This window comes from Heterocephalus glaber, unplaced genomic scaffold (assembly GCF_053883595.1).
Source record: "Heterocephalus glaber isolate CG9 unplaced genomic scaffold, H.glaber_assembly_v1.0 deba00001561, whole genome shotgun sequence".
In the NCBI taxonomy this organism is placed as follows: Eukaryota; Metazoa; Chordata; class Mammalia; order Rodentia; family Bathyergidae; genus Heterocephalus; species Heterocephalus glaber.
The window spans coordinates 10,053,212-10,076,225 of NW_028258349.1; the positions used below are offsets into that span (position 1 = coordinate 10,053,212).

A 23,014-nucleotide genomic window follows, 5' to 3' on the forward strand; every position below is an offset into this window, starting at 1 on the left:
AGGTAAAGAATTTCAGGACACATCAGTGAGAGGCATGGGCAGATTTCTTAGGCAGAGTTAGGGAGTAAGAGAAAAATCAAGAAGGGTATTAGGCTTGAGGAGCTATAGAAGTCACAGACACAAAAGAACAGGACAGCTTCTATGGCTTCGCTGGTATGGACGAGGGAGGGGCTGGTACTTTCGCATTGGGTCGTGAGTATGGCATCTTTTTAAACTTTCCCCTCATGTCTTATGGGATTTTCTCCGGGCAGGATACAGATTACTGGCATGCATTCCATATGTTGTTAGCAGCTTAGTGAGACCATGCCCCAAACTAAAAAATATAACTGAGGGTAAGCTCAGTGGTAGAGCCCCCCACCCCTGGGTTGCATCCCCAGTACTTCAAGAAAAAAAAGTTATCAAATTATGGATTTAAATATGTACAGTTTATTATACCTCAATAAAACTGACTTTACCCAAACAAGTGACTATCTAAAGCAAAAATAATAACCATACACTGTGGCATTTCTACAGTTAGAATTTATGTGTATGACAACAGTGGCGCCAAAGAGGGGAAAGAAATTGATTGCTGGAAGATTCTTACTTTATATATGAAGTGGAGAACAGGGCATAGTGGTACCCACCTGGAATCCCAGCACTTGGGAGGCTGAGGCAGGCAGACTGCCACAAATTCAAGACCAGCCTCAGCTACAGAGTGAGTTCAAGACCAGCCCAAACTACATAGCAAAACCCTACCTCAAGAAAATGAAAAATAAATAAATAAATAAATAAATAAATAAATAAATAAATAAAATAAAAATACAAGAAGTGGAATAATATGATTCACTAGGGTGAGGGATTTAGCTCAGTGGCACCACGCCTGCCTCGCAAGTGCAAGGTCCTAAATTCAATCCCTCGTACTAAAAATAAGATTAACTGAGATGTTATCTTTTAGAAATAAAGAATCTAGAAATACGCCAAATTTGCTAAAACCATGTTGATTATTTGAGGTTATAAAGACTATAATCCAGGAAGATAGTTGTGTAAAGCACAGGAGACAATGAGAGATTTTTCTAATAAGTCCACAACACGCTTGCCATGAAGTAACCTGTTCCATTACTTTTCTCCTGCACAGTGGATTATAATAGAAATAAGTCCCCAAAACACAACGAAAAAGCCATTCACACCAGTCTGAGGAGCTACAAAGAGCCACCTTCCCATTGTGGGGAGGCAGCCGCTCAACAGCCAGGCCTGTGATTCTGAGCCTCCCTACCACCTGAGCCTCCGGGGACCCCTCTCACAGGGTTGTTGAGAGGATGGAGGATGGAACAAGGCCATCTACTTCCAAGAGTACTCAGCAGAGAGTAAACACTAATACATGCTATCCATGTTATCAAGATTATGCTGAAGGAAAAATCAAACACTAAGACATTTCAGAGTGGCTCTTTTTTTTTCTGCTTTGGTGGTGCTGAGGAATTAAACTTCATGCATACTAGGTAAGTGCCCTACCACTGAGATATACCCTTAGCCCTTCAGAGTGATTTTTTTAATCAGGAGGCATACGATATTCTAGTACCAAAGGAGACTAAAAAGCACCTTTCTGAGATGAAGTCAGTTCTCATTCAGTGGAGTTTATGAATTAAAACTAGGCGATGCCAGGCATGGTGGGGCATGACTACAATCCCAGCACTCTGGGAGGCTGAGCCTAGCCTGGGTCAACTTAGCAACTTACTGAGACTCTGTCTCAAAAACTAAAAAATATAAAGGCTAGGGACGTAGCTCAGTGTGAAGGCCTTGGGTTTAAACCCCAGTACAAACAAAACAAAACAAAAACAAAAAAAACACTAGTCTTAAACCCTCCTGTCTTAAATCTTGGCGGGCACAGGCAGAAGTTCCAAGAATAAGAGTCAGCTTTTTGGTGCATTTGGAGTGCTGAAGAATGGGAAATCATAGCTTATTTTCTTTTGGGGGTGGGCTTGAGACAGGGTCTTGCTATATAATCCAGGCTGGCCTCAAACTCATGGCAATCCTCTTGCCTCAGCCTCCTGAGTGCTGGGATTGCAGGGGTGCACCACCACACCCACATAGCAGATCTTTTAAAAGGAAGAATTGTGTCTAAAAAGAAAATACACAATTTTTTGTGCACAATTCAAAACTCTCTGAAGGATTATTAAGCTGGGCTTTCATGCTTTCTGTTTTGAAAAACATGAACTGCAGCCAATTGTGAAATGCAACAGCACCAGACACTGAAAGGGACAGAGCCCAAAGAAGTCCACTGCCGCTCAGTGGAGGCAGAATCAGGGCACTGTGGCAAAAATTTCAAATTATAAGATTCCAGTCGCCCTACTTGCACTTTTCTATAGGATTCTAGTCATCCTGCTTGTGAGTTTTCACCTTCTAGGATCCTGTACTTGGCAGCTGAGCATGGGGTGGACCTCAGTACCTGCTCATCTGAGACTCACCTGGGTCTCTCTGAGGATGGGCTGGGGCTTCGGGGAGGAGGTGTTCGAGGCACAGCTGGCTTCGGAGCAATGCTGGCTGCAGGCAGGAGGCCATGGACGATGTGTCTCTGCACAAATAAAACCCAGCAGAAGTCACCAGGCTAGGAGAAATCACCTGGGTCCTGTCACCACCTCTTCCTACCCGAGGATCCAGCCACTTTCCAAGTGCATGCACCAGGGACTGCTGCCACCACAATGCCCCTTAGAGGGGCCTCTGTCTCTCCCTCCTCAGCTTTGCTGAGCATCCCCGAGTCGCCCTGCAGCCCCTCCACTTGTCCCACAGCACTACTCACAATGGGACCTCCCATGCCTCCCCTGTAGGTAGGAATGACTTCCTGGGAAACAGGCGCCTTTACCCTTGTCAACCCTAGAACTCTAGCACTGACCACACTGACCCACATCTGGTAGGAACTTAGGGAAAATTTTAGGTAGCTCAGCTCAAACATGCAGAGTAAGAGCCAAGGATAGTGACCCACACCTATAATCCCAACACTCTGAGTGCCTGAGGCAGGAGAATTATAAGTTAGAGCTCAGCCTGGGCAGCTTAATGAGATCCTATCTCAAAATATAAAAAAAATTTTAAAGGGCTGGGAGCTGAGCATGGTGGCACACACCTGTGATCCCAGCACTTTGGAAAGCTAAACCAGGAGGAATGCAAGTTAGAGCCCAACCTGGGCAATTTAGCAAGACCCTGTCTCCAAAATAAATAAATAAATAAATAAATAAATAAATAAATAAATAAATAAGGGATAGGGATGTATTTCAGTATTAAGGCCCTGGTTTGTTCCCCAGTACCACACACAAAAGATTCAAAGTAAGGTATGGAAAACAAATTCCTATACACAATGAAAGGCAGAAAGAACACTGCTTTAGGTAACTGAAGGTACTGGAGGTAAAAGTTTCTCTTTTTTTGTACCGGGAACTGAACTCAGGGCCCTTTTCTTGCCAGGCAGGCAGTGCACCCCTGAGCTACATCCCTGGCTCTCTCAGAAGTTTCTGAGACTTGCCTAATCTTCATTTTCTTGACACTAGTCTCCAGAGGCAGGATACCATGATAGCAATGAAGAAAACATGTCTTCATCCTCAAAGGGGTATAGAGGAATAAACACCCAAATCGTTGTTATAGAACACAGAATTAGTTGGGCATGGTTTTGCACACCTGTAACTCCAGCTACAAGGTAGGCTGAGTCAGGAGGATCATAATATTGAGGCCAACCTGGGAATTTTAGTAAGACCTTGTCTTAGCTCAGTGGTCCTTGGGTTCAACCTTCGGTACCATTAAATAAAAAAATATCAAGGGAGATGTAGCCCAAAGAGGGAAAGCCTTCTTAAATCTTGGAGCCAGCAAGGGGACCTCAAATGTTCTCTCTGGAGAAAATTACAGAGGCATTCAGACTCGGTCTTCAAAGACAGCCAATGTTCTCACATTTGGAATGTGATGGAAAAGCATTCTAGGAAGAACATGGACAAGGGACCAGAGTGAGACACTGGTGACAATGTCCTGCAAATTACAAGCACTCCAGTTTGCCAGCATCACCTGGGTGGGAGAGACCAGGACGATGGGCTAGGGGTGGCAGTGGGGATTATTTCCAATTGCAGGGCTTTGATACAAACTGACCAGATCTCATGGCCCAGTGAGCAGCACCCTTTGAAAGTGGCCTCTTCAAAGACTAACTGGCTGGTGGTAGGTACAAGGTACTGGGCAGGGAAGGAAGTGCAGCCAGGGGCTTCCTTCAGGAGTCAGGGATGGGCAGATCTATGGTGTCTCCTGCAGACCCCATCCCCAGTTCCAAGGCCACTCACAGGAGCAGATGTTCCAGAGACATCTCTCCTATCCCTCTACTCTGTGAACTTCTTTGTGTGACATCTACCTCCCTGTTTTTGTCATATAACTTGTCGCCCTCTTCCCTCTCCACTCTCCTCCAGATACTCAGGAAGAAAGGGGTTTCTTTTTCTTCTCCCCCCGCCCCCACTGGGGACTGAACCCAGCGCCTCAGAACTGAGCTACATCTTCAGCCTCCCCTCTTCTTTTTTTGAGACAGGATCTTGCTGAGTGGCTAAATTACACAAGCTAGGCTCAAACGTGTAATCCTCCTGCCTCTGCCTCCCAGAGTGCAGGGATCAGGATTTTCTTCCTAACCTTTGAATCCCCAAGGGCTGGCATCAGGTAGATCCTCCAAAAAAAGGCTTCATGAGCTCTGCTTGTTTTGATTGTTTTTGGTACCGGGGATCGAAAGGCAGGCATGGTGCCACTGAGTTAAATCCCAGGCCAGAGCTCTGCTTGTTTTGAGAGTGGACCCCCCATTTCTCACTTGTATCACGATAATTGTTTCCTAGGTATGGTCCTCCAGTCTCTAAGTGACAGAATGAGCCTACCTCCACCCTCAGGGACAGGGCATGGCACAGGCCGTATAAAATGGTTCCTACCAAGGGACCCAAATCCATCTCTTGCTACCCCTCCTCATCCCTGCATATCTTTGATACTCTAGCAGTCAGAATGGCCTTCCATATTCCAAACAGCGGATAATGTATTATTTTATTTTGCAGTAGTGGGAATTCATTACGAAATGATTTACTTTTTTCTTTGAAGTCTAATAATCTTCAAGGGATTGTGGTACTTCAAAAAACACAGATGAGTGAACAGTACTTCCCATCCATACAGAAGTACTGTTCCCGACTATGGGAACGCTGAGCTACACCCTCAGTTACGTATTTATACTTATTTATTTCTTTAGAGACAGACACTCGCTAAATTGCCCGAACTGGGCTCGAACTTGGGATCCTCCTTCCTCAGCCTCCCCAGGGATGGAATTACAAGCAGGCACCACCACACCCGAATAAAATCTGAGCTTTTCAAACTGAAAAACACTTCCTCCGGTGCCGCCGCCTTGCCTTAATCCCAGGCCAAAGCCCAAATACGCCCCAAAATCTCATCTCCTACCTAACTCCCAGCCCCATGGGGCCGATGAGCAGGACAGGATTGAATCTACTTACGAACTGGCTCCTGCGGGATCTCCGAAATCCCAGGAGCATCCTCGCTGCGGGGGATGACCAGGTCAAGGGTTGGATTTAAGAGTATCTATCTCCAGGGCCAGAGACCGTTCCCTAAAGCCAGTTCTACTACCACTGGAAGAACTCCGGACGCTTTTTCTTCCCAAGGAACTTCACAACAACCACGCCCGCCACTGGCTGTGTTTTATTTTCGACCAATCAGAGCTAAGGTTACTTCCAAGCCCGTCGCTCTTGGCAACTAGTGCGTCTCGTTCAAATCTCTACCAGCGCGGAAGCTTTCTTAGCTGTCTGTCCTCTTATTGGTCAGATCAGGTATCAATCACAGGCACCACAGCCTATCCGACGCTGTGGGAGGACGAGGGCGGGCAGGACGAAAAACTGGGCAGGAGCAATGGATGCGAACCCGGAAGTGGACCAGGCTCAGGTAAAGTTCTCTGATCCTACCTACAGGGGTGGAGGCGTGGTCCGCTCCTCTGCCCGGATCCTGGACTGGACGGAAGAGACAGGGTGCGGACCCAGCTGGGGTATCAGGGACCAGGCAGGTACCAAAAACGAGGGATGCAGCCACCAGGTCTCCTGGTTCTTAGACCTGAAAAATTATTCAGTCTTTCACTGACCACTCTGTAGCCGGAATCTTGCCAAAGGGGGCCCGGCTTCGAGGGGAATGTGGAGTCGTGTGCAGTAGAGCCTTTCAAATACTGTCTTGCATTTGCCTCATTAGATCAAGACCACCGATGGACAACCCCTCTGACAGCACGGGACCCGTGCACGTGCCTTTTGGGCACATCTTGGCCAACGAGAAATGGCGTGGGTCGCAGCTGGCGCGAGAGATGCAAGGTCGGTGGGTTGGGGTACTCTCCATTGCCAAGCCCTTTTTTCACCACACATTTAACGAAAGGTCACAGAACTCATTTTGTTGTCTGTATTTTAAGGGAAAATTAAACTCGTTTTTGAGGATGGCCTGACAGCTGTAGATTTTTACCTGTCCAGCAGATCTTGCATTCTCTATATCACCGAAGCTGATTTAGTGGCAGGAAATGGCTACAGAAAGAGACTTGTTCGGATCAGAAATGTAAGTACTGAATTTAAGAAACTGAAATTGAACATTGATTTGTGTCATCCCCGCCCCACCCCCAATCCCTTGGAATAATTTCTGTAATCCCATTGGTCATCCCAAGCCAACGATGGAGACCACCAATAACGTGATAGGTTTTTTGTTTGTTTGTTTGGTACCAGGGATTGAACTCGGGACCTTGTGCTTGCAAGGCAGGTGGCGGAACCACTGAGCTAAATCCCCGGCTCAGGGTTTAAATTTTGAAAGGAAACTCTTTACTAAATGGTTTGTTTACATTTTTCTTTTAAGTCTCATAATCTTCAAGGGATTGTAGTAGTTGAAAAAACACAAATGAGTGAACAGTACTTCCCAAACATACAGAAGTTTACCGTGCTGGACCTTGGGATGGTGTTGCTTCCAGTGGCCAACCAGACAGAAGCGTCCTGCCTCATTGTGCAGTTAGTAAGTATGGATTCCTCCTTCACAATAGCCCTGTCCTCATGCAGATTCTCAACTCACTTTGATGGATCATTTCACACTAGATATAGTTGTAACCCCTGACTCCAATCTGTGTGAAAGTTCAGCAGCCACCTCTGCAGCCAGCTGAGCCTGCCACCCACTTCAGGCAAGTGAATAACAAAGCGAACAAGTTGAAGATCTGATTTTAAGACTCCCAGGCTAATGTGATAATTCTGTCATTCATTATCCCGCAGTTAATGCTGGTGAACTTTTTTAAAAAAGTGACAGAGCTGGTAGTGCAGCTCAGTGGTAGAGCTCTTGTCTAGCATCTATGAAACCTTGGGTTTGATCCCCAGCACCATACAAACACACACACACACACACTCACACACACACACTCACAAAGTGATGCATTAGGTTTACCTCTGACCAACTGAAAATCAGAACATGAGGACAGGCCCTGAGCATCCATTTTTGTTTTTAAATCCCCTCTGATGTGCAACTTGGGTTGAGAACCAAATTGGAAATGCAAGCAGCCCTGTGAGGTTCACAGATTTCTCTCCACTGCATCCTTTGGTTCTTAATTCCTAACTTGCTATGAAATAATGCTACTATCTGCCTTGGTATAACCACCACTGACTTGAGTGGGTTTCTCCTTTGATAGGCAAGCTTCCCACAGGTCCTGTATGAAGCAGGTCTCATTTAGATACTGGGTGTGAATGTTTAAATTAAAAATTAAAGGGCCGGGGATTTAGCTCAGTGGTTCCGGTGCCTGCCTCGCAAGCGCAAGGTCCCAAGTTCGATCCCCGGTACCAAAAAAAAAAAGAAAAATTTAAAAATTATTGCATTAAAAGACACATTGGCATAGTGAGATCTTGTCTTAAAAAAAGATACATTGTTGTCAGTCCCTCAAAATTCTCCACCTCTCTTCAAACACACTTATCCATCATTTTTGCCACTTTCTGAAGCAGTTCTGGAAGTCCTCTTTTGTGAGTATATTTTCATGGCTGCCTCGGTATCCTGAATCAATTCAAAACGTTTATGGCAATTTCAGTCAGATAAACATTATGGTGTGTCCTTGTCCACCTTATTCGTTAGATCTGGCATTGTGTGACTTCTGGCTCTTATGAAAGATTAACATTTTTAATTGATTCAGGACATTGAGGCAGCCACTACAGCACAACTAAAGATACTCACAAAAGAGGACTTTCAGAACTGCTTCAGAAAGTGGAAAGAACAATGGGATGTGTGTATTTGAAACAAGAGGAAGTGCTTTGTGGGGGATTAAAGGCAATTGCTTCATAAGGGATTAAAGGCAATTGTAATAATTTTTTTAAAGATTCAGTTATTTTGCTGATGTCTGAAGATTTATGTTCATGGCGTCTGTAAACATTTGAACCTACAAGACAAGCCCAATCAAATGGAAAAATTTTAAGAAAACTGCTAGTCCTCCAGAGGGCGCTTATGTGCTTTTTCCTTTCATTTCCTGTTCAGGTTCAAGAGCAAACCAAAGAGCCCAATAAAAACCCTTTCCTCAGGAAGAAACGGGCTGTGCTCTCTGAGCCATTTCTTCTTCGAACTGTGCAGCAGATCCCAGGAGTTGGAAAAGTTAAAGCTCTTCTTCTGCTCCAGAAGTTTCCAAGTATCCAGCAGCTGAGTAATGCTTCCATCCAAGAACTCGAGCCGGTTGTTGGACAGGCAGTAGCACAGCATATCCATGTCTTCTTCACCCAGTCCAGGTGACCATTGGCCTCACATCTACGATGTTTTTCTCCTTTAGACCACAAACTACAAGATCCGGTTTTTATATTTAAAAAACAAGAAAAAATTTCCTTTCACAGCAACTTGTGAAACACAAGGAGAGGCCTAATGGAGACTGAATTGTAAGGGTTTGCTCTCTAGGTTTGGGCATTTAAGTTAGTGGCTGCAGGTGACACTACCTCATTCTGCTAAGATGAAAAGACCATCGAGGATCTGCCTTTGCTGAGACTCATTCTGAGCAAAAATCTAGCTAAGGCGGATTTTTGAGTGACCTTGACCAACATCTGCCACGGGAAGGTCTTGTAAAGTTCAGACACTGCGTGTGACCATTTAAAGGAAACTAACCGACAGTGAAGCACTGTGTATGCTAAGTCCCCCGTTCCTGGTGGCAGTTGCTGCTCTTCAGGTCTGGTCTGCATATGCTGTGCTCAGAGGGCTGCTGCCAACGTAAATAAACAGATGTACAACAGTCCCTTCCTTTGTGCCTTCATTCCTCCCTTCCTGTTTTTTTGGAGGAAAGGGATAGCCACCACACAGTCTGTTTATAACTACTGGGTGTGTCTTCTGAACACAGAAAGCCTGGGGTCTGAAATTCCCCATTTAAAGATGAAAAATACGTGTGAAGAAGGTGTCTGTATACCTGTGGCCCAGCAATGGGAGGATACACCAGAAAACATTAAGAGTGTGCTGCAGCCACTGAGGGGAGCCAGGGGCTAGGGATCAAAGGGTACAAGTGCCCATTAAAAAAATACACACATTAAAAATGCCACGTTTTTAAAAATACTAAGATAACTTAAGAGCTCATTTTATTTTAATGTTTAAAAATCAACAATAAAAACATCTTGTGCATTAGGGTGATACTTATTTGAAAGAATTAAAGTGACCCAAAAGCAAAAAAAGTCAGATAAATGTATTTATTTAAATATTTATACAAACATGGTTCTATGAGCAGTGGATAGATACACTTTCCCAAAGGTGGTTGCTTCCCTTAAGATATTGCACAATATAAAATATTTAAATTCTCATTCTCAAAATGCTATATTTTTAAGCTATGTCACTTTTACTATGTCAACCATGAATCTTTATTAGTCACAGTGTCATCCAACTTATAGCCAGAGAAATCAAACTGGTAAGAATGTTCATTTAAAAAAGTCAGAGCTTTAAATTTGAATCATTTACATCTTCACCGTATAAAATGTAAATCTACTTTTTTTACCCAAGACTCTTAAAATATAGTTATGTACTTTCTACTTTAAACACAATGAAAATGTTTTGAGTATCAAACAGCATATTATCTACCCTGTAGACAGCATCTCCATCTAACACTGCCACTGTGTTAGCAACTTACAAATAGCATGAAACTGGGAAAAGCTGCTTTTAAATTTTATTTTTATTTCTTGGTAGTACTTTTTTTTTGGCACTGCAAAAAAAAAAAGAATAATTCAAGACAAATTTGGCACTAGGCTTTATTTGGAAATAGCATTCATATTAGGTAGAAATAATGGGAAAATCTTATTTTAAGTTAATGAATTCCATGAGGAAGCAGCTCTTTAGAAGTTTTTAGTAACAAATTTCATTCTGTCATAGTCCTGTGACCTGCCTTAATTCAAGGGTCATCTGAATTCTAGGTTAAGGAAAGATTATTACCCAAACCTGGGCAGTTAACAAACAGTACTAATGTAGGTAACCACAATTTAACGCTGAGAGTACTTAAAAGTGGTCACTGTAACCATTAAAAACAGCCATAATGGGCCGGGGATTTAGCTCAGTGGCTCCGGCACCTGCCTCACAAGCGCAAGGTCCAGAGTTCAATCCCCGGTACAAAAAAAAAAACCACCATGATTTCAACACTACTCTATGTACAATACTTTATAGAATAAATAACTTGCAGCAATATTGCGATACTCAAGTGTGTTTTCCACAAACTTCAGAAGTTTCTTGTTACTTTCATAAAAGCACATCAAACACATGAGAAAATGGGATTTGAAAATATTGAGATACTCTGCATTATGGCACAAATGTTAAGGCCCAGTGAACCCCGGAAGTGAACATTTCCACTTCCTCCCGTCAGTACCGAGAGCTGTCAGAGCTGAGCAGGCTGAAAGGTGTGGGGAGCTTCTTCTTGACATGAGGCCTTGCCACCCCCACTGCTGGGATGCACAAGGTGCTGGCTGACTTCCGTCGGTTCTTATTGGTGCCCCAACTCAAAAATGAAAGCTTTTTCGTGATTTTCTTGGTTTTATCAGTTTTATCATCATCATCTATAGCTAAGCAGATCATGGAGTAAGTTTTCTGCATTCCCACAGAGTACGTGGCACACTTATTATGCTGCACAGAGAAAAGGAAGAAAGGAGGTTAGAAGTCTTCAAGATGCCTACTCAGTGATTATAAAGTTTCAGACCCACATTCTGCACCTACAGCATCCTATTAAGAGGATTCATTCTAAAACCAAGGTGACCAATGCTTACACAGAATTTGGCTCTTAAAAGCAAGGACAGGCACAGGCAGAGCAGGAACAGGCTTAGTGCGCCCTGCTTAGTACGGCTCACTCCGCCCACTTTCGACCAGGAGACCTAGCCGGAGACCTAGCCAGTGAGGACCCCCGGCATGCCCACCAGCCTCCAGCTTGGCCATGTGGGCGCCTGCAACAACAGCCCCCACCGCGGCTGGATCCATCCTACAGAGGCAGAGGGGAGCATAAAGGCCATTGTCCTCAGCTGCAGAAGTGAACAACAGAGAGAGGGCCACTCTCAGGCTCCCTGATGAAAACTGAAGCCCACTGGAAAAGTGAAGAGAATCTCTGCAATAAAGGCACACCAGACCACTGTACTTGGTAAGCTGGAGGGATCATCACCTCCCATTGGAACCTGGACTATCTTTAGGGGAAAGGCAGCTGGAACCTGCAGTAGAACCTTGCAGAGTTCAACCCTGCAGGATGACAGGGAGCTTATCTTGGGACTTGCAGACAGAAATCTGCCGGAATCTCACAAGTCACTGACTGGCTTACTAAGACTCATTGACTTATAACTGCACACTGCTACCCACATTGTCTATTGTGATAGCAGAGACATACCCTGAAGGAGGCCCTTCATTTTTCTTGTTATTTTCAAAATTACTCCTTTTTTTTTGCTCTTATTAATTTTTTTTCTTCTTTGCTATTTTTAAAATTTTTATTTTTCCTTTTTTTTCTTTTCTCTTTTCTGTCTCTCTGCCTCACTCCCTTGCTGTCCCACATTGTTCTTCATCTCCCTTTGTGTTCCTGTTCTGCCCCTAATTCATATTTCTTTTTTATCTTTCTTTTCTTCTCTTTCCTTTCACCTGTGTCCTCTGGCCTCACTGCTAACCTTCTCCTATCCTACTTACCTATTCCTCCCTCCCCAACTCCTTCTAACTCCCTATCCCAAAGGGTAAAGTTGCTATATTGAAGAGTTTATTCACTATAAACATATGTTGGGTTGGTCTCTGATTTTGAATTAATTCACACAGTTGAAGGTGATAGATTAATAACTACCACAAATTGTCATTTTCTAAGAGGTACTTGATGCTATTGTGTTGCTGATTATATCACCTGGGCTAAGGTGTTGTGATTGATCTAATCAGTTGTCCTTCCTGGTATAATGAAAATGACACACCCTCAGAGCCATTAGAAACTCAAAACCTAAAGACCAGCTATATCTGGAAGACACCTCTGAGAAGTAATCATTCCATAAGGGTTCTAAATATATCCACAAAGATATTTACAATAATCAACTTCAAAGAATCAACCCAGGAATTAAACCAAGGACAGTACCAAAAACAAAAATAAGACATTCAAGTAAGGGACAAATTCAGACTTCCACCCCACAAAAGGCAAATTCTGGGGGAAATGAGGAGGAAAAATCTGATAATCAACCACCTGGACACCCTGAACTGATAGCACAGGAAGTAACAAAACAGATGAATGAGGCTCTAGAAAAATTCAAAACAGAAATAATTTCCCAGATAACTACAGAGATGGTGAGCAGAGTGAAAGACATGATTAGAGGCTCTAGAACAGAAACAGATAAAAAAAATAGATGAGCTCAGAAACATGCTGGAAGCCATGAATGCCTAGCATAAGAAAGAAATGGAAAACATGATTGCCCAACATAAGAAAGAAATGGAATCCATGAAACAGATTCAAACAGATATTCAGGAGATTAAAAACTCCACTGAAAGAATGGAGAGCAGATTAAGGGAATCTGAAGATAGAATACCACGTATAGAAGACAGGACTGCGGTTAAGGACCATGAAAATAGAGATTCTCTCGTAAGCGCAAGGTCCCGAGTTCCATCCCCAGTACCAAAAAAAAAAAAAAAAAAAAAAAAATAGAGATCTCTTCCAAATAGTAAGGGACCACAAGAAATCAATTCAGCAGCTGCTAGATGATGCAAAGAAGAACATAAGAATGATAGGAGTCCATGAAAAAACAGGAGAAAGTACAATTGACATAAAAAAAAAACCTGTTCACAGGGCCGGGGATTTAGCTCAGTGGTTCACACTCCAGCCTTGAAAGCCCAAGGACCCAAGTTCGAGCCGAGCCACGGTACCAAAAAACAAACAAAAAACTGTTCACAGAAGTAATAGTAGAAAACTTCCCAGACAGAGGCGGAGAATTGGACATACAGATAAGCGAGGCATATAGAACTCCAACTAGCCATGATCAAAAAAAAATCTACACTTAGGCATATAATAGTCAAGATCCCAGAAACCCAGCAGAAGAACAAAATCCTACAGGCACTTGGAGAAAAGAAACAAATCATCTACAAAGGAAACCCATCAGAATCATGGCAGACTTCTCAACACAAACCCTAAAATCAAGAAGAGCCTAGAGTGAAGTATTTCAAGCCCTAAAAGAAAATAACTTCCAACCTAGTCTGTTCTATCCTGCAAAATTATCTTTCAAAATCGATGGGGAAATTAGAAACTTCCACAACAATGAACACCTGAGAAATTTCATGAACACCAAACCAGCACTCCAAACAATTCTAAGAAATATCCTAGAAAAAGACAATGAAAGTCACAACTCCTTGATGCCCAACAGAGGGAAGCCACCAGGCAAGGTAAGAAACTAAAGGAAAAGGGGGGGAAAAACAAGAAATAAAAGAGCCAACAACAGCAAAACATCATGACAAGGATGAGTCAATATCTATCAATTATAACTATCAATGTTAATGCCCTCGATTCACCAATCAAAAGAAATAGAATGGATTAAGAAGCAAAACCCAGCAATATGCTGTATACAAGAAACACACCTAACTCAAAAGGAAATCCATAGACTGAAAGTAAAAGGATGGAAAACAGTTCTCCACGTGACAGGAACCCAGAAAAAAGCAAGGGTAGCAATCTTATTTGCAGACAAAGTAGATTTCAAACCAAAACTAAGAAGACAAAGATGGTCACTACATCCTTGTGAAGGGAACAATCCAAGAGGAAGAGATGACAATCCTAAATATATATGCACCAAATACAAATGCCCCCAACTATACAAAATAAATTATTAATGGACATGAAAAATCAAATAAGCACTAATACAATTGTAGTGGAGGACTTCAATACCCCACTATCACAAATCGAAAGATCATCTAGACAAAAAATTAACAACAAAATTTTAGAACTGAACCAAGCTACTGAACAAATGGACTTAATAGATGTTTACAGAGTGTTCCACCCCACAAAATCAGAATACACATTCTTTTCGGCTGCACATGGGTCATTCTCCAAAATAGATCACATGCTAGCTCATAGGACATGTCTAAGTAAATGTAAAAGAACTGAAGTTACCCCCTGTATATTATCAGACCACAGTGCAATAAAATTGGAGGTCAATAACATAAGAAACTGCAAAACTCCCACAAACAGGCCGGGGATTTAGCTCAGTGGTTTCACTGCCTGCTGCGCAAGCGCAAGGACCCGAGTTTGATCCCCAGTACAGGAAAAAAAAAAACTCCCACAAACACATGGAAATTGAATAACACCCTCCTGAACAACCAATGGGTCAGAGAGGAAATTTAAGTAGAAATTAGACAGTTTCTACAAGTAAATGATAATGCCAGTACAACATACAGGAATCTATGGGACACAATGAAAGCAGTTCTACGTGGGAAATTCATAGCAGTGAATGCCCATATTAGGAAAACAGAGAGAACTCAGATGAATAACCTAATGCAGAACATCAAGTTCCTAGAAAAAGAAGAGCATAACAAACCCAAAGCACGTACAAGAGAGGAAATTATAAAGATCAGAGCAGAATCAATGCAATGAAGACTAAGAGAATGATACAAAAAAATTAATGAATCCAAGAGTTGGTTTTTTGAAAGAATAAATAAAATCGATAAACCTTTAGCCAACCTTATAAAAAAAAGAAAAGGCTCAATCCATGCAATTAAGAACAAAAAAGGTGAAGTCACAACAGACCCAGCAGAAATCCAGAGGATCATCAATACCTACTTTGAGAACCTGTACTCTAATAAAATGGAAAACACAGAAGAAATGGACAGATTCCTAGATACATACGAATTGCCAAGTTAAATGAAGAAGATATAGAAATTCTAAACACCCCAATTACAATGAGTGAAATTGAAAATGTAATAAAAAATTTACCAACAAAGAAAACCCCAGGTCTTGATGGCTTCACTTCTGAATTCTACAAGACATTTAAAGAAGAACTATCACCATTACTCTTTAAACTCATCAAGGAAACTGAAAGGGAAGCAAGGCTTCCAAATTCATTCCTGGAAGCAAGTGTTACTTTGATTCCTAAACCAGGGAAAGACCCAACCCAAAAAGAGAACTACAGACCAATCTCCCTAATGAACATAGATGCAAAAATCCTCAACAAGATACTGGCAAACAGAATACAGAGGGTCATCAAGAAGATCATACACTCTGACCAAAGTCGGATTTATCCCAGGGATCCAAGGATGGTTCAACATTCGTAAATCAATAAATGTAATACATTATATTAATAGAGTCAAGGACAAAAACCACATGATCATCTCAATAGATAAAGAAAAGGCATTTGACAAAATCCAACACCCATTCATGATAAAAATGCTACAGAAAATTGGAATAGGAAGTCTTTATCTCAACCTGATTAAGGCTATTTATGAAAAACCAACAGCCAGCATCATACTAAATGGTCAAAAACTGAAAACTTTCATGCTAAAATCAGGAACAAGACAAGGATGCCCACTATCACCACTCCTGTTCAATATAGTTCTGGAAGCATTAATTAAAGTCTTCTAGTCTTCTAGACCTAATTGACAGATTCAGTAGAGTAGCTGGATATAAGGTCAACACTCAAAAAACAATAGCCTTCTTACACATAAATAGCAGACTCACTGAGAGAGAAATTTGGGAAATAATTCCTTTTGCAATAGCATCCAAAAAAGTGAAATATTTAGGAATCAACCTAACAAAGGAAGCAAAAGACCTCTACACTGAAAATTACAGCACTCTGAAAAAGGAGATCATGGAGGATATAAGAAAATGGAAAGACATCCCTTGTTCCTGGGTAGGAAGAACCAATATAACGAAAACGGCCATACTTCCAAAACTACTATATAGATTTAATGCAATGCCGATTGAAATTCCAACAATATACTTCACAGAACTACAGAAAACAATCCAAAAATTCACTTGGAACCAGAAGAGACCTAGAATAGCAAAAGCAATTCTAGGCAACAGAGACATGGCTGGGGGTATCACAATCCCCAACTTGAAACTATACTACAAAGCTACTGGGATAAAAAAAAAAAAAGCATGGTACTGGCAAAGAAGCAGACCCGAGGATCAGTGGAATAGATTAGAAGATGCAGAAACAACTTCAGACATACTCAGCCACCTCATCTTTGACAAAGGAGACAACCACCCTCACTGGAGGAAAGATAGCCTATTTAATAAATGGTGTTAGAAAAACTGGATTTCAACCTGCCAAAGATTAAAACTAGACCCATACCTATCACCATGCACTAAACTAAGATCAAAGTGGATTAAAGATATAAATACTAAGACAGAAACACTAAACTTGTTGGAAGATAAGTTAGGTAGAACTCTTGAAGACATTGGCATAGGAAAAGACTTTATGAACAAAACCTCAGTAGCATGGGAACTATCACAAAGAATCAACAACTGGGATCTCATCTTATTAAAAAGCTTCTGCACTGCAAGAGAAACCACCAACAGAGCTAAGAGACAACCTACAATGTGGGAAAACTTTTAGCAGCTGTACCTCAGAAAAAGAACTACTACCTAGAATATATAAAGAACTGAAAAAACTCAACCTCCCCCAAATTCAAAGACCCAATTCAAAAATGAGCATCTGAAATGAACAGACATTTCTCACACAAAGAAGTAAAAGCAGCAAATAAATATATGAAGAAATGTTCAACATCACTGGTCATTCGAGAGATGCAGATGAAAACAACACTGAGATTCCCCCTCACCCCACAAAGAATGGCTGCTATCAAGAAATCAACCAATAACAAATGCTGGTGGGGGTGTGGGGAGAAAAGAATCCCTCTCCATTGTTGGTGGGAGTGCAGACTGGTTCAACCACTGTGCAAATCGTATGGAGATACCTCAAAGAACTAGGGCTAGAGGTCCCATTTGACCCAGCTATTCCCCTACTGGGTATCTTCCCAAAAGAATTAAAAGAATCATACCACAGCGATACATGTGCACCCATGTTTACAGCAGCACAGTTTGTAATAGCTAAAGCTTGGAAACAGCCCAAGTGCCTATCAACTGGAAACTGGATAAAGATGTGGTTTTTTTTTATAAAATGGAGTACTACTCAGCCATAAAGAACGAGAAACTAAAGCCATACTCTTAAGTGAAATAAATAGGACACACATGTATATGCCAAACAGTTTCTCTAGTGTGAGAAACTGAAAGTGTAAATAAGGATTAAAATGATTAAAACAAATAATTGATAATTTGAAACAGGAAAAGGCCCAAAGGTGCAGGGGTGGTGGGAGAGGAAGGGGAAAGGAAAGAAGGGAAAGGAAAAATTATGAGAAAAGAAAAAAATGGAAATGAAGCCTATGTAAATAGGGAAGGGTGCAGGGGGTGAAGGGCGCACAGGTAATGGGAGAAAAAATAAGAACCAAGATACATCATGTACAGGCACAAGCACCCAATGATACATATAAACGTATTGCACACCTAAAATGTACCAATAAAAGAATTTTAAAATAAAATAAAATATATTTTTTTAAAAAGCCAGGACAATTCTTAAGGAAAAGACTCAGTAGTAGTGATTTAGGCTTCAGAATAACTACTCACTTTTTAAGCTTCTTATTGCATTTGAGAAATACACAGCAATGTCAGCAAATGAAAATACAGTGCACAGCAGGTCTTCTCACTCTGGCTTCCTGGTGCCTCCTCTGAGTTAACCACTGTGCTATACTTATAGAGATAATGTACATACGTATTTGTATATGCCCATAAGGATACTTCACCATTTGTCTGGGGTGCTTGGGATTGAACCCAGGGCCTTCACATTGAGCTCCACACCCAGCTCTTTCAAATATTTTTGAGACAAGATCTCACTGAACTGCCTGGGCTGGGCTTGAACTTGTGATCCTTCTGCCTCAGCCTCCCACAGTGCTAAGATTATAGGGGTGAGCCACCACCTGGCTACCTCTTGTCTTAAAAGGAACATACTATACCTGTTTTCTACACTTTGCTTTCTTCATTTAGCAGAACTTAAGATTTCAATCCCTGCTAATAGGTATAGATGAATTTCATTCTCTTTAAAGACAATATAGAAATCCATGAAGATACTGCCATTAACTTTTTCCTCCTTCAAAATACTGTGATTTACCATTTTAATTAAATGTGCATTCAGCTTCAATAAACATGTTCACACTGTTATACAACTATCATCACCATCCATCTCCAGAGCTTTTTTCATCTTCCTCAACTGAAACTCTGTACACTATTATCTTTGAAAAAATTATGTAAGCCTCAAGTAGGAAATCTAAGGAAACAGCTTTCTAAGTCAGTTGCCTCTAGGATGGCCTAATATTGAGACAGTTTTGGTCACCCAGTGTTTTGTTCCAGGCACTAAACCAGGCCTTTTATAGAAATCTACCAAGGTAGGATCTCTGATCATAAAATACAGTGAATGTTTGCTTTTTAAAAATTTATTATGGTAAACAACACTATAATTAATTGCCACTATTTCCTTTCCCCTCAAAACACCCCCCAGCCCCCGCTTCAAACACACTTATCCCATTGTTCTTGCCACTTTCTGAAGTGATTCTGGCAATCCTCTTTTGTGAGTGTTTTTATGAAGTGTCATAAAAAATACATGAATGCTGCTGCTGAATGCCATCCAATGGAAAGGCAGGCTGGAAAAACATTATGTTGTATCCTTGTTCAGCTGATTCACCAGTCTAATAACATGTGACTTCCAGCTTTTCCCCAAATTCAAAATGACCATGAAAGGTAAATATTTTAAATCAATTCAGGACATCAAGGCAGCCACGACAGCACAACTAAAGATGCCCACGAAAGACTTCCAGAACTGCTTGTGCCAAGTGGCAAGAACTATGGAATAAGTGTGCTTGAATCAAGGAGTATTTTGAGGGGTGTTGATAGCAATAGCAATGTGTCTTTTACTATAATACATTTTAAAAAATTTAAACATTTACCATATACCATGTATCTACAGTGGTCAAGAACATTCATAATACAAATCTTAGGAGGAACTAGAGTAAGATAACAACAAAGGAGAGGCATTCCTTTCAGAATTTGATAACTTTGAATGAGAATTTCTCTCCCTTTTAATAAATATAATCATTAATCATATCATGCTTTCCAGGACACATACACTCTATCAAGAAATAACAAAACGGGGCCGGGTTTTTAGCTCAGTGGTTCCACTGCCTGCCTTGCAAGCGGGAGGACTGGAATTCGATCCCCAGTACCAAAAAAAAAAAAAAAAAGAAAATAAATTAATGAAACTAATAAACCCAGAGGCAGATTCAAAGCTGCCAACATTTTCTACCCTCAACCTGCTTAAGGGTCCGTCCTGTATCTAGAACCATTCTCTTATAAATACAGCTATCAACTCCAGTTAAACTCTACCCTCTGCCTCCCCTAGCCTCATACACAAACAGCTGCACATTTCGAAGATAATTACCAAGCAGAAGGCTTCCCTTGAAATGTTAATGTTCATGGAGGGAGGGGAAGAGGATGTAAAAATAATTAAGATGTCTTATGTACATGCACCAACTTCCCACGATGAATGTAATCATTATGTACTGCAAACATGTACCAATGAAAAAAAAAGCTTAAAAAAAATTTCTTATAGCTTACCCAAACCTCTGAATAGGCACCTGTCACTCCTGTCAGTCATATCAATCCTTTTCTCCTGGATACCAGTCTCATACCTCCTTCCCTCCTCAGGCCACTCACATGTCCTCCTTATGTAACATCCCTGCCTTATACTTAATGGCATCTGTCCCCACAGATCAAGGCCTCCTGAGCCTGGATTCTACTCCTTCTCTCCCTGCCCCAGCCCACTAACCTACTGTCTGACTCTACAGAAAATTCTATCAATGGAATTGTAAAATCCATTCATCCACCAGCCCTCTCCAACCTGATTCTGTTGTCATCTCTCCACAAAAACTGTCCGCTTGTCCTGCTGCCAAATGTAATAGATATGACTCAGCCTCTCCCATTCACTGCCTCTTAATTCAATATTCAATACAACTAGTCACTCCCTGATGCAAGATTTTCTTCTCTCTCTCTTTCTGTTACTGGGGTTTGAACCCAAGGCCTTCACATTGAGCCACATCCCTAGCCCTTTGGTGATCTCACCAATTTGCTAAGTTGCCCAGGCTTGGCTGGAACTTGTGATCCTCCAGCCTCAGCCTCCCAGAGTGCTAGGATTACACACATGCACCACCACACCAGACTGATTTTCTTCCTGACTCCAGAAGCTCCTCCTAACCTCCCTCTCTGAACCCTCCTTCTCAGTTCCTGTGCACCCATGTCTCTTCTAACTGGCCTCTAAATGCTCGAGGTGTCTCAGGTGTCCATCCACACCCCCCTGGTGATTTCATCTCGCTTCACAGCTCTAAATATCATCTCTATGTTGATGACTCTCAAATATTTATTTCTAGCTCTGACTTCTCCCTTGAAGGTTTGAACACTCAACTGCTGCCTACCTTTCACATCTGATGACCAGCAGCACCTGAAACATCCAAAGCCCAACTCTTGTTTTCTGTCTCCTCCACATCCCCTGCCCTGGTTCCCCACATGATGAAAAAGACCCCCTGCCCACACAGTTCTTGAAGCTAGAAACTGGGGCGCCTCCTCCCTGCTCTCCATCTGTACAAAAGCACCCACAACTCCCTCTCAGCCCCACCTCCAAACTACGTCTCAGGTGCACCCTCCTCTCTCTACTCCACCACCACTCCCACGCCTGACCACTGACGTCGCTGGCCTGGGCTGACCTCTGCCAAAGTAAACACCCCACCACTCACCGCCCTGCTGGAGGGGTCAGTGCCTTCCACACCTGCCACACACCCTGCCGCCTCCTCCCAGCACTCTCTCCCACCACTCAGTGCTGCCAACAAAAGGCTTTCTTTCTGGTGCTGGCAGAAGCCCATCCTGGGGCAGGGCCTATGAGCAGCACACTCTTCTTATCTCTAGGGCTCAACCTTGTCACTATGGTTAGTTCCAGCCCAGTCTAGGAGCCTCTCCCCAGCCCTAGACCTCTGACCACATTACGTGTTTTCTTTTCCTATAGCCCTTATCAAATCACAACCACGTACTTGCTTGTTTAGTGCTGGCTTCCTGGGGACAGGGACCTGCTCTGTCTACTTGGAGCTGAAGCTCCAACGCCTACTAGTACCTGGCCCTAGTGCTGTGGCTGGGATGTGGTTTGTTCCCCAAAGGCTCACATGTGGGAGCCTGGTGCTCGGTGAGGCACTGTTGGAGCCGAGACCTTTAAGAGACAGGGCCCAGCAGGAAGTTCCTGGGTCATCTGGAGGTGTCCCCTCAGAAGATGGACTTGGGTGGCTCTGGCTTCCTGTTTTGGGTTTGTTTTGTTTTTTGTTTTTCTGTACTGGAGATTTAACCCAGGATCTTCAGACTTAGCTACATCCCCACTCCTTTTTATTTTTTATTTTGAGACAGGGTCTCGCTAAGTTGCCCAGGCTAGGCTCAAAGTTGTGATCCTCCTGCTTCAGCCTACCAGAGTGCTGGGACCTCCTACTTTGGGATGTGATCTCTCCCTTTTGCATGTGCTCCCACCATGCTGCCATCTGCCATTAGGCAGCTGCCTGATCTTGGACTTTCAACCTCCAAAACTTTGAGCTAAAGCTAAGTAATCCTCTTTTTTCATAAGTAGCCTGCCTTAGGTAATTCACTAGAGTAACAAAAACACTAACACACACACAGCTGACGAGCAGTATTTGCTGAATGAATAAATGTTATAGAGGGCCTGTTAAGGTACACTGTTAAGAGTGGCAAAGTGCAGGAGAATCTCAGATATGATTCTTTCCACTGGGGAAAAGTTAAAGGTCCAACTGAGCATGAACTTGGAGAAGCATCAAGTACTTTCAAGGTCTCCCAGGAAATAGTGCTGCCTCTGAGGAACAGGGGACTTCTGCTTGCTGTCTTAACCCCTTCTGTACCATCTGAACATTTTTTAATCCTATGTGTTACTTCTGTAATTAAATAGAACTTAAGCAGAAAAACAAATCTACTGATTATTTTATCTATGGGATTAGAATTTTGAACTTTTCAAGTGATCCCTCTGACCCGGTGAGCACATGCAGGGGTGACTGGCTCGAAAGCAAACTGTGCGTGCTATGATGCACAGGTGGAAAGCAGGGGCCTGGGAAAGGCCTCGGGCTGAGCACACAGTGACCCCACTCCACACTGCATTCACCACTGGGAGCCTCTGTGCTCACCATGGACGACGTGGAATCCTGGAGGTTCGTGACCTTCATCTCAATCTCCTCCCCACCGAAGCTCTTCAGCAGTTTCATAACCTCGCTCACCGTCAGCCACTTACAATCCACGCCATGAACGGAAATGATATAATCTCCTTCCTTGGCTCCTGCCAGCTACAAAAATATCGTTTAAATAAAGGTCAGTGTTTTGTACATTTAATTCCTAGTCAGTTCCCAATAGACATGTGCATACGTTTGCTTCAAGAGAGGGCAAATGTTCATTCTTCCCTCTTTGGGCATGGAGCACCCAGCA

General features: G+C 42.4%; 3 protein-coding genes across 15 annotated transcripts in view; 1 reads left to right on the plus strand and 2 right to left on the minus strand.

The window, feature by feature from the left end:
• Cep89 (centrosomal protein 89) overlaps positions 1–5,677 on the minus strand; it is a 50,219-nt gene extending 44,542 nt beyond the window's left edge. For all 4 annotated transcript variants that reach the window (XM_087191019.1, XM_087191022.1, XM_087191018.1 and 1 more), the window contains exons 1-2: positions 5,475–5,677; positions 2,442–2,548 (exon numbers count right to left, since the gene is read on the minus strand). In XM_087191019.1, the coding sequence (XP_087047145.1) occupies positions 2,442–2,548; positions 5,475–5,513 (146 nt within the window). In that variant the 5' untranslated portion in view covers positions 5,514–5,677. The remainder of the gene's footprint in view (positions 1–2,441; positions 2,549–5,474) is intronic.
• A 131-nt stretch (positions 5,678–5,808) lies between these two features.
• On the plus strand, positions 5,809–9,238 carry Faap24 (FA core complex associated protein 24). Of its 9 annotated transcripts, none has more exons than XM_004858806.3 (5): positions 5,810–5,916; positions 6,214–6,329; positions 6,425–6,564; positions 6,856–7,008; positions 8,500–9,238. In XM_004858806.3, the coding sequence occupies exons 1-5, from the start codon at positions 5,888–5,890 to the stop codon at positions 8,746–8,748; spliced, it is 687 nt and encodes a 228-aa protein (XP_004858863.1). In that variant the 5' UTR covers positions 5,810–5,887; the 3' UTR covers positions 8,749–9,238. The 9 variants fall into 9 exon arrangements, with proteins under 9 accessions (XP_087047154.1, XP_004858863.1, XP_021095302.1 ...); XM_021239643.2 differs by having other exon boundaries at positions 5,811–5,916; positions 6,486–6,564; XM_004858807.3 differs by having other exon boundaries at positions 5,907–6,034.
• A 423-nt stretch (positions 9,239–9,661) lies between these two features.
• The window catches only part of Rhpn2 (rhophilin Rho GTPase binding protein 2), a 65,802-nt gene continuing 52,449 nt past the window's right edge, over positions 9,662–23,014 (minus strand). For both annotated transcript variants that reach the window (XM_021239639.2, XM_004858809.3), the window contains exons 14-15: positions 22,720–22,875; positions 9,662–11,094 (exon numbers count right to left, since the gene is read on the minus strand). In XM_021239639.2, the coding sequence (XP_021095298.1) occupies positions 10,834–11,094; positions 22,720–22,875 (417 nt within the window). In that variant the 3' untranslated portion in view covers positions 9,662–10,833. The remainder of the gene's footprint in view (positions 11,095–22,719; positions 22,876–23,014) is intronic.